We start from the raw sequence: 12,180 nt of genomic DNA, 5'->3' as shown, positions 1-12,180 counted from the left end.
TGTAGCCCGGATTTGGTTTTCATACCCGAATACTCGGGCTATTGAAGGACTGAAAAAGTGAAAATACTTGTATCTGCAGTATAGTAATGATGAGTGAAATTTGGGGATTTGTAGCCCGGATTTGGTTTTCATACCCGAATACTCGGGTTATTGAAGTACTGAAAAAGTGAAAATACTTGTATCTGCAGTAGAGTAATGATGAGTGAAATTTGGGGATTTGTAGCCCGGATTTGGTTTTCATACCCGAATACTCGGGCTATTGAAGGACTGAAAAAGTGAAAATACTTGTATCTGCAGTATAGTAATGATGAGTGAAATTTGGGGATTTGTAGCCCGGATTTGGTTTTCATACCCGAATACTCGGGTTATTGAAGGACTGAAAAAGTGAAAATACTTCTATCTGCAGTAGAGTAATGATGAGTGAAATTTGGGGATTTGTAGCCCGGGTTTGGTTTTCATACCCGAATACTCGGGTTATTGAAGGACTGAAAAAGTGAAAATACTTGTATCTGCAATTCTGCAGTATAGAGAAATTTGAGGATTTGTAGACCGGGTTTGGTTTTCATACCCGAGTACTCGGGTTATTGAAGGACTGAAAAAGTGAAAATACTTGTATCTGCAGTATAGTAATGATGAGTGAAATTTTCGGATTTGCAGCCCGGATTTGGTTTTCATACCCGAATACTCGGGTTATTGAAGTACTGAAAAAGTGAAAATACTTCTATCTGCAGTAGAGTAATGATGAGTGAAATTTGGGGATTTGTAGCCCCGGGTTTGGTTTTCATACCCGAATACTCGGGTTATTGAAGGACTGAAAAAGTGAAAATACTTGTATCTGCAATTCTGCAGTATAGAGAAATTTGAGGATTTGTAGCCCGGGTTTGGTTTTCATACCCGAGTACTCGGGTTATTGAAGGACTGAAAAAGTGAAAATACTTCTATCAGCAGTAGAGTAATGAAGAGTGAAATTTGGGGATTTGTAGCCCGGGTTTGGTTTTCATACCCGAATACTCGGGTTATTGAAGGACTGAAAAAGTGAAAATACTTGTATCTGCAATTCTGCAGTATAGAGAAATTTGAGGATTTGTAGCCCGGGTTTGGTTTTCATACCCGAGTACTCGGGTTATTGAAGGACTGAAAAAGTGAAAATACTTGTATCAGCACTCATGAAGGACTGAAAAAGTGAAAATACTTGTATCTGCAATTCTGCAGTATAGTATTGAAGAGAGAAATTTGGGGATTTGTAGGCCGGGTTTGGTTGTCATAGCAGAGTACTCGGATCATTGAAGTACTGAAAAAGTGAAAATACTCATTATGTCAACCGAAATGAGCCAAAAAACCATCAGCTTCTCCATTATTTAGTACTGTATCGTGGACGATTGCTTTACGTTCCTCTTTTCTCTTCTTTCTTTTTTGTGGACGTGACATGGACGACTCAAAAGGAGACGGATCTTCTTCTATTAGTCGTCCATGTCGCTGATCCTGACCGTGGTCGTCCATAAGCTGTATCACGTGATGCAGATTCAGATTGGCTATTGCCATTTTTGCATCAATTTGTACAAAATAGATGGCAAAGGCATAATTTGAATGGATATGGACAGATAGCTGTTGACTTGGTGATTCTCTATCCGTAATTCAATTTTACATTGAAGCAGTCAATTGAGCGCTAGAACCATGCAAAACGAATATTTTCCAAGTACTATACTGTCGTATTTTGTATCGTACTGACAACTCACTCCCGACGCTGATGGAAGTGCTGTATGGTTGGAGCGAAGGACGCTACCAACATCACTCTGATTGATATTTTCTATTTTGGCTCCGAAACACGATTGGACTTTAAAGGGTAAGATACGAAACGCAGAACCCAGCCCGATGGTTGAGGTGATTATCCGATATTAATCCGGAAAATAGCCCTGTCTGTATGTTTATTGAAATGCGTTTTGTATCGTCAATAAAATCAGAATTCCACGCAGAACCCAGTCCAATCGTTGAGGTGATTATCCGATATTAATCCGGAAAATAGCCCTGTCTGTATGTTTATTGAAATGCGTATTGTATCTTCAATAAAATCAGAATTCCACGCAGAACCCAGTCCGATCGTTGAGGTGATCATCCGATATTAATCCGGAAAATAGCCCTGTCTGTATGTTTATTGAAATGCGTATTGTATCTTCAATAAAATCAGAATTCCACGCAGAACCCAGTCCGATCGTTGAGGTGATTATCCGATATTAATCCGGAAAATAGCCCTGTCTGTATGTTTATTGAAATGCGTTTTGTATCGTCAATAAAATCAGAATTCCACGCAGAACCCAGTCCAATCGTTGAGGTGATTATCCGATATTAATCCGGAAAATAGCCCTGTCTGTATGTTTATTGAAATACGTTTTGTATCTTCAATAAAATCAAAATTCCATGCAACGCAGAACCTAGTCCAATCGTTGAAGTGATTATCCGATATTAATCCGAAATATTCCATTGCACATTGCGCGACCGCACGAGTGTCAGTCCATGACTCATTTACCAGTGTACAGGACAGCAGAATCCTTTTCCAATCCGATGAATCAGCACCTATTCTAATTCTAGGCGGGCATTTTTTGACCCAATCCGGCCTATTTTTTATATGTGGAAACAGTAAGCTCTTGTCGATGGATGCATGTATATCATGTTACATTGGTTAATACTAAAATCTTTCACTTCATATGAAAGAATTGGAAAGGAAAAAGATCACACTGTGCTGCACAAGTACAGTACAGCGGCATCTTTGTACAATCAAATCATACGCCAGCAAGGGATAGTCGAATGGGTGGAATGGCCACGAGTTGGACTTGTACAATACAGTATAGTATAATTACAACATCAGCGACTTAATGGAAAGCTTGAGGTATGGATCAGTGTTCAACACTGGCACAGATATTTTGTGAGTGGAGAAAGCTTGTAAGAGTAAAATACGATATACGACAGCATTTGCAAACTAAATGCTACAAATAAACCACATCATACCGCATGACATACTTGCAGACAAATTCAATTGGTGCGTTTTTGGATTGTATTTATTTATAGTATACAACTATGAGCGCCAATTTTCGATCCATAAAGATAATGATATTACAAGACGATAAAACGATTTTACTTTCATAGTAAGACTTTCTGCCCAGAGATAGCACGATTTGCCTGATGAGTAAATACAATTTTAAAAGTATATTCAATATCCACTTTGTTCTGTACTTTTAAAGTTGAATGGTTGCTATGAAGCGAATTAGAGAAATTTCCATCACGCTATGTATATATTAACTTAACTTGGAGCAATTCTAGCTTCAAAAATGTATCTCTTTCCATTTCGTTATGAATAGTGAAATGCATAATGGCAATGCTACTTTCCGTCTCTTTGTATAGTACTTAACTTTACATCCACGCATCTTTCTTAGCAGATTTTATTTTGGATTATATGTATAGAGCTAGATATACTCTATTAAGCGTAAATATCATATAGGCTTTATGATATAAATTGATGTGCAAAAAATATGTACCTATATCGTAATAAATTGGTCCGGTATAGACATGTACAACTAAACTGCAATAAAAGAAATATGTACCTATCATATCCCATCATACAATTATTGCTTTTAGTAAAATTGGTCCGTTATGGATAGGTATAACTAAACTGCTCGAAAAAAATATGGACTTATCAGACACCAATCCAAGGTACGACTGGGCCATTTCTAAGACTGATTTTGTTCTTTACATTAGTTACGGTCAATGCTAAGACTGTAATCATTCCTAAGAATGGTTGGACAATCTTAGCAATGATTACACTTTTAGCATTGACCGTGACTAAATGTTCACGACAAAGTCAGCCTTAGGAATGGCCGTAACATATAGACCCATATTGGTCGTTTTAAGGTATATACTGGCCTAGGCTGAGTACTCAGAACATCCAATAACCCCAAATATGGAACGATAAATATTCAGGTTATTGATTAACTTTTTTTAGTCTGTTACAAACATTCCCCAAATTACCATCACAAGTATTAAGGTAGTCCAACTAGTTTGAAGGTGTACAGCAATATGAAATTTTAGTAATTGCCGCATGCAGCATCTTTTATCACATATAAAATATCTGATTGATAGGACTGTGTTATCAAATCGATATTTATGGCATATATTTACATGCGCCTATTATGTAATGATTCTCAAGGGAATTTTACTTCATGCGTAAGTACATTCTGATTAATTACGGGATATTGATGATTCATTCTTAAATAATTATTTTACTATTTTACTTGATTACTCATCGATTATCATGGCCAGATGTTAAAAACATTTGTATAAGAATTTGTCACTCTATCATTGAATTTTTAAGTTTATGGTATTTCTTATACGAATATATTCAATGATATAATTCAGTGGTATGTCATTTATGAGGGCAGAAAATGTTTTAATTAAGTAAAGATGCATGCTACTGCTTGGATATTAGCTTCTTGGGGGAATGACTTTCAGTTATTATGATTCAAATGATTAGCGGTACTACTTTACAATGGTAATATGTGTTTTATTGTTTACCAATTTGATAGAATAGCTGAAAACAGAAAATAGAATCGAATGGAAATGTTAAATTAATTAATGTAGAGAGTGTAATTGATATACGATACATAAACAGTGCTACAGCTGTGTCTTAAAATTTGGTCTACAATAATTAAGTTCTTATTATCATGTTATGATATTAAACTAGTCTGATAATATCATATAGTTTAGTTAGTGATAGTCAAGCAAATTTTTTTAATTGCTTCGATTGATCAATAAATTTATAGAGTATAATCAAACTACTTTAAAGAGATTTCTATCGTGAATAGATAATATCATAACGCATGCAATCAACTACAGCTATAAATATAATTATTGAATTTTAATTATCTTTATAAAATGCAGACCGAAAATAATGCAAAAGATTATTCATTCACTGTAATTTTGTTATTGAACTTTGAGAACAGCAAATTTATTTTTAATATAGATAATAATTACGAGATGTCTGGTAATATAAGTTTTAAAAATTTTGAAGTTTAGATTTATAACATCTTGAATCATATACAAGTATATAAACGCTAATTATCGTATTAGGATTGAAAAACCAAAGTACGTATAGATATACTTATATAATAAAGATTTTTTATATATGTTGATTTCATATCCAAGATACTGTACTTTGATCATCTTATGATCGACAATAATCAATGAAAGTATATATTTTATCTGATAAATAGAATAGGATGGTAATAGCGATTTTTAACTTAAGTAAAATAATAAAGGTACTGCCAGTAATAGGTTAGGCAGAATCTACAATCAAATTTTCCGGACAGTTTACTGTAGGATAAGTTAAGGCATACATATAAATACAGCTTTTGATGCTACTGTCAATTTAACAGGATATACCAGTATTTCTAGCTATACAGAATCAATTTAAGTTATTGCTGAACCATTGTTATCGTTATTTTCGTTCACGCTCCTGTAATACAGTTAATTAAATTAGTACATTCAATAACGTTAAAAGTGCTTGAGATAGGAAGATGAATAGGCAATTGTTGACAGGAATTGATTGAAATTTAAAATTTACCTAGATCATGCATTGAATTAACTAAAAATTACATTTTGAAATCCTATTCAACAATATGACGTAAAACAAATGCCATCCATTTGTCCTTGACGGGCTTAACTTTTCATTTCTACTTATTATTGAAAGGTTCTATTTAGCTAATTATCGATTAATGGCTAATAGCAGTTAATATTTTTAAAAAATAATTCCGTAATTTTACATAGCAACAACACTTCCCTAATTATAGCAGCATAAGTAAGTGCTATCCTACCGATTGAGTAAAGAAATAATATTACTTTTAAAGTTAGGAATGGTCTTACTTATCTTGATTATATTAAATGAGATGTAATTACAAGTGACAGACTGATTAAATTTCCAGTTAATGCACTCATGTAGCAATAGCAATCTTGCTAATGACAGTGGTTCGCACCGGGTCCAAATGGCTTGATCTTGTTACTTTATCATCAGTGTCTGGATTTGATTTTGTATGACCTCCAAATATTCGACTTAGGCATGTAAAGTTGGATTTGAGTACTTTTTTAACCTCTTCCTTAATAGAAGCGGTAAAAAGTACTAAGAGTATCGGATGGCTAAAAAGATAGGCAACAGCGATCAAATAACTTACGTAAGTGGCAGTAATAAACTGTTGACCACGACTTTCAACGTAAATGATATAGAAAGCAAAAAAGGGGAAAAAAGATAGCGCATAAGTTCCAAGCATCATAAGCATTTGAATTAGCGCTTTCTTATGATTAATAATTAATTGGAAGGCTACGTTGCGTGGTTCTGGATTTGAATTTTCAGTAGTAGCTGGCCAAGTTTTACGCGTTATAGCATATATCTTATAGATTATGGATGTATAAGCGAATAAAGTTACAATGGGAGGTAGGAATAAGGTAAAGGGGAAAAGTACGTAATAAAATGCTACTTTAACGCTATAAATATCAGTCCAGTTAGAGCAGCCTTGATTAATTTGAATTGCCGAAATTGTTACTGGTAGATAAATAATGATAAAGGGAATAGTCCATAGTAGAATAGTGGCAATAGCTGTATTTTTTCTGTCGGATAGTTTTTGATATTTAAATGGAAAAATAACCGAATAATATCTTTCTAGGCTAATAGCAGTAACATGGAAGTTAAAGACAGCACACAAAGTTAACTCTGTAGATTTGTTTAATATGCACAGTAATCCTGTAAATTTAGTAATATCCGAAATAAGAATGGATGCGATAGCACTTGCTATTAATTCGATCGCTAAAACGAGGCAAACCACACAGCTACTTAACAAGATTGCGTTGGATGGAGTTTTCAAACGATCTTTGCATACTATTAACATTACCACGCCGATGTTGGTAACGAGGACTGGGGCTGTTATAATAGCAGCCATGGCATAGCGATTAAATGGCTTGGTGGTATTATATGTAATAAGCGCATTTAGACTCATTCTGATCGAGATTTTAATATCACGAATCGAACGATATTTGTAGCGTTATTTATATTTTAGAAACCTGATTACAGTTGACGCCTTGTAAAACTTCTCTTTTCAGATAAAGTGAATGATTATATTTGAGTAAGGCTTGATTTTGATGCTATTTAGACAGAAAATGTCGGTTCCTTATCACTTAATCTTCGAATTGGAGAAAAGTTATGAATGGCGTAGATATACCGTTGAAAGAGATATTTAAAAGTTTTCTAAAATTTTGACTTCTTCCACCATCCTATTCGTAGTTACTGAACGCCGATTTGACAGTTAACATCACTAGAGCAATCAATTATACTTGCTTTTTTCATTGAATAGTCACTTACAAAAACAGAGAATCTTTTATTTTAATTAAGACATCTATTAGCATTCTGTCAATAAAATAATTTTTCATCAAGATTACAACAATTCTCACATAAAACGCCTGTGATTTCGATAAATTTTATTTCTATTAATATTTAGAATTAATTGAATGCATTGAATTTTGATATCGAGATGATAATGGAATTACACAATTATATAGTTTGTAATAGGTTATTTAAATAGAAATGAAAGAGAATGTAATACTATTGTAATTTGCTAAGCAGTTAAAATTGATCAAATTTGATTTACGTGTAATATAAATTTATGTGAATAATGCTGTTCGTTTACATTAAATTACTTGGAATAGCTCTTTTGAATAAAACAATTCACTTTAATTGTTCATTAGTAAAAGTAGAATCAAGTTGGAAGCAGTTGCATCCGTTTGATAAGTATGATATCGCTTTTAGAGTTAGAACGCACCAAAGTCAGGATTACAAAATTATTTTATCTTTAATTTAATTAAAGTTGGATCTTTATAATGTGATAATGTCAATGCTATTTTTAAATCTTATATTATTTTATGATGGCCGTAAAACTAAACACTAAATTATTACTCTAAAAAAAATCTTTTTGAATTTTTGGAGACAAATCAGAATTTTAAGGCCATTATTAGATGGAAGAACTTTATTTTGTATTATTAAGTTACTGATTAATAATTACTCTTCCATCATTATTATTGTTTTATTACTTCCATAAGTCAAATTTGAAAATTAACTACTAAGATCAATCATATACTGAGATTTATCTAGATAGCATCTTAATCAAAACAGAATGAAATGAATTGTATCATTGACAAAGGAGTACTTGAAACAAAACAAATTCAAGATTGTTGACAGCAATAAGAGCTATTATTATCCTAATTTATTAGCTACATTGGGAAATCAATACGATATTCTAGGTAATGAAAAGAAAGTACGATTCCTAGATTGAAAGGGACATATGATAAGAGAAGTTTCTTTATTCTTCACTTTTTCCGATTGATTATTTGCTACAGAAAAAAAAGTAGGGACTTAAATGATATTCTTCTATCATAAAATTTATTATCTTTTTATAGAATGATGAATCAGTTATTCCATCACATTTGATGTATTAAAAGGCTATTTAATTGATAAATAAACCTGTCTAGCCTAATAATGAAATAGATATTACGTGCAATTGAAAAAAAATGGGCTGTGAAGCGATGGTTCCCTTGATTAGTTTATTTTGATAAGGTATTCAAACTAAAGTAACAATAGTTCTCCAAAGTGGTACCGCTAATTAATTTAATCTGTCCATACATTGTAAGGAATTCCTCAAATTTAGAAAGCTACCACAAATATGCCATTTGATGTACTTTTCAGTTAATTGTTGAAGAGAGCGGTTGAGCGCTTTTATTACTCTAATATACTTGAAAGATGGAATAACTATATCGATTTCATGTTAGGCCCATTAATCATTAGAATAATCGATATTAGGTTTGCAAATCTAACTTATTGATATAATTTCACGTCAAATATAATATAATTTTAACGATCACAAAAAATTTAAATTAAAAAAATCGATACAAGTCGTCATTCGTTATCTAACTTTATCATGTCAATGAAGTATTATTTCCTATATAAGTACTGGGTATGTTGTTGCTCGTTTATACATGTTCAATAAAGAGAATCGAAATGGAAGAAACTTGAAAACAATAATAACATTTAAAATACAATTTGCGATTACCTAGTTATAATAGATTATAAAAGGCGTTTTAACGGGTATTTAACGGATATTTCTCCTACGTGTAAATTTCGGTGCACTAGATCAACCTTAAATTTCAAGATCAATAAATATACAACTTATCATAATTGTTATATAATGGTACATTTAATCACATGCCGATTATTGACGGCAAGCGAATATTAAATGCTTCATAAAATTTGATAAAAAGTATAATTTATTTAAAACTCACTCAGATCGTGTTAAACAGCTCTGTCTGCTAAGCTACTTTCATCATAGAAATGTCATAAGAGATTTCATTTACATTTGAATGAAAATGGCTCCGCGATGACGTTAACTTCCGTCTATTAGTGGAAATAACGTTATGATTTTAACAAAGAATTTTAAACAATTATCGCAATGTAAACATGGGGGATACGCTAGGATGGTGTCTCTATCATTTTATCGTGCCTATGAATTGTAATGCACCTGTTCAATAACTCATTTAATATGGTAGGGTGATAGACATATTTGTAGATAAATATTCGATTGTTGCAGCTTAATGTTCTCTATTAAGCCGTAAGAAACGTGATTTTTAATTCTTCAACAATTTTAACACTAATTGATTAATCCATTTTAAGTTGGAGAATATAAAATGATATATTTTATTTCATTACTAAATGATACATTAATATTCTGTCTAGCCTGACTTTTTATTTTAACCGTCTTCATCATTCTCACTATCTCATTTCTTAATATGTTGGGTTAAATTTACTGAAAAATATTATTTTATATCATGTTATTGTAGGTTACCTTTAAGAAAAGGTGGCTTATAATGGATTATCGATCTAAAAAACTAGCTTCATTTTGCGTCATCTTTTATCATCTGGTTTCGTTGAGAAATGTTGCACACCCTGGCGTAAATTAATCGGTTGCTATAGTTGCTAGATAAATGTAAAACTAATAGGCTGATGTATTTACTGTTAGGTTAATGATATGCCATTAATAAAATTGCATCGAAACCAGTATTTAATCGTGCTTTCGTTAGTAACTTACGTAAAAATATTTCAGTAAGGTTCCCTGTCTAGACAGAAACTACCGTCTATTATTTTCGCAACTTACAATTATGTGTTGAAAAGTAACGGATAGGAACCGATAAATTCAATCAGCTACTGCTTTTGCTTAGCTACAGACAGTACCGCACCCACTGAGTAGGGTAATCTATAGCTTCTTTGTTTTCCCATTAATCTTTTGCTAAGAATTGCAGTTCGGAATGGACTGGTCTTGGTGATGATTAGATGGACTATCCTTCAGCTCTGATAAGGTTCTAAATTAAATTTTTTATTTGATATAGGACAAAAAAAAGTTTAATGAGATGCTGGAACTAATAATAGTATGCCTAATAACAGATTTGCAAAATAGACGTATTTCACAAAGTAAGTTAGTAAGAGCGGAGAAAAAAGTAAAAGACATTGTGTTGAGTGTATATATCGGAGAATTTCAGATACGACCTATAATACGGAATACTGCTTTGTTTCTCATGCCTTAGATTTGTTTCCGCTATGCCGCTACTTTTGCACAGTACTTGACCTTGTGAAAAATATTATATACAAATAAGTATATTGGATATGAGTTCTTTGAAGGATAAGCTGAGATGCCGAAAGGTAGACTGTCAATATTCTCAGAAAACTTTTATTAGTATATATTTCTCCGGTCTTCTAATTGGAAGTGGGACCACGTAAGGAATTTTGTTTGTAAGTTTAAGTTACCGTAATTATGACAAGTTTAAAATGCATGTATGAATAATAAAGTTAATTAACGTACTTGAAATAGGCTGAGTATAAAGGTTTATGCTTATGTATCCGCTATTTAGGTTCGGCTAAAGCAAGCTTTGTCTTGATCTTAAATTTGGTGGGCTATTTCTTTTTCAGAATTCAATCTTATAAAGGGACTTAACTTGTTTGCATCATTACGAATACAAATTGCCTGTAAACTGTCCAACGGTCATTTTGTTGCTCAGTATTCAATTTAAATGATGGTGTTGATGATGGGTATTTTAGTACCGTATATGCTAACTATTAGAAATGCTATTCGTTGTAAGTTAGACGTAATGTATAGCATATGGTTAACTAGAAATTGTAAAATATAAATCTTATGTCAGTTATTCGAATATGAATTTTGTGAGTTTAATAGTTATAAAATTCAAAACTGTATTGGGCAAATGTTTTATTCACAAATTTTGTGGCGATATCCGGAAGCGTAGACAAATTTCTTTATTTGTATTTAATTTAATGAAGATAAGACAATTTTACAATATTCGTTTTCAGATCTATATCTAAGCAACAATAAGGGATGTCTTACGACAATTTTAGCCCGATCGCATATTGTAGTTAAATTTGGGCTGATTAACTTAGTACCATAATCATTTAATTAATAAATTAGCCGGAATAAATTATCGGAAGCATAGAATTGAATAATGTAGATAGTATTCTTATATCTGTGTAGAAGTAAAGAGGATATGTTGCGGCTACTAGTAGCAATCATTAATGAAAGGATAGCTATTGGTCATTAGATTATCAATGATGGCTTGTAAGTGAAATAGGTAGGGTAAGTAATTTGTAACAAAAATTTACCTTCATTTGTCTAAATATGGCCTGATTTCAAATCGAACTTTGCGATGGGGGGATTAAAACTACTACAAGAAATTAACGCTATAAGTCTACCGTCACGTTTATTTCCGGTATTTACCTACCGTAAAACTCTAAATATTGAGGATCTCCCATCGTCAGAAGATTACGGGTAAACTAGATTTCTTTCATAGACAAATCTTATTTCTACTTAAAAATCGGTTGGGTTATAGCAAGATAAGAATAAAATTAGTCTCCAGTAAATATGTAATAATGTGGAAGTAATCATTTGTCTATAAAATTAAGTATAACGCCATAAGTGACGGCATTATTGAGAAATATTAAAGTGCGTATGTTATCAGCCGAAAATGATCAGCATTAGTTTGCAATAGTCGCATCATGCTCGGCAGTCTTTAGTGCTAGGTAGTTACCATTTCCTA

At 32.4% G+C, this 12,180-nt stretch overlaps 1 protein-coding gene across 1 annotated transcript; it reads right to left on the bottom strand.

Annotated features, from left to right (window-relative positions):
- Positions 1 to 5,978: 5,978 nt before the first annotated feature.
- Positions 5,979 to 6,977, bottom strand: TRIADDRAFT_60580 (uncharacterized protein; the record flags this gene model as incomplete). The annotated part of the gene is made up of 1 exon (XM_002116513.1): positions 5,979 to 6,977. One exon carries the CDS (start codon positions 6,975 to 6,977, stop codon positions 5,979 to 5,981), a length of 999 nt encoding a protein of 332 aa, XP_002116549.1.
- Positions 6,978 to 12,180: the final 5,203 nt, after the last annotated feature.

Source organism: Trichoplax adhaerens, genomic scaffold, assembly GCF_000150275.1.
Source record: "Trichoplax adhaerens TRIADscaffold_16 genomic scaffold, whole genome shotgun sequence".
In the NCBI taxonomy this organism is placed as follows: domain Eukaryota; kingdom Metazoa; phylum Placozoa; class Uniplacotomia; order Trichoplacea; family Trichoplacidae; genus Trichoplax; species Trichoplax adhaerens.
The sequence above is the reverse complement of the archived record's forward strand: the minus strand, read 5'-3'. Positions and strand labels throughout refer to the sequence as shown.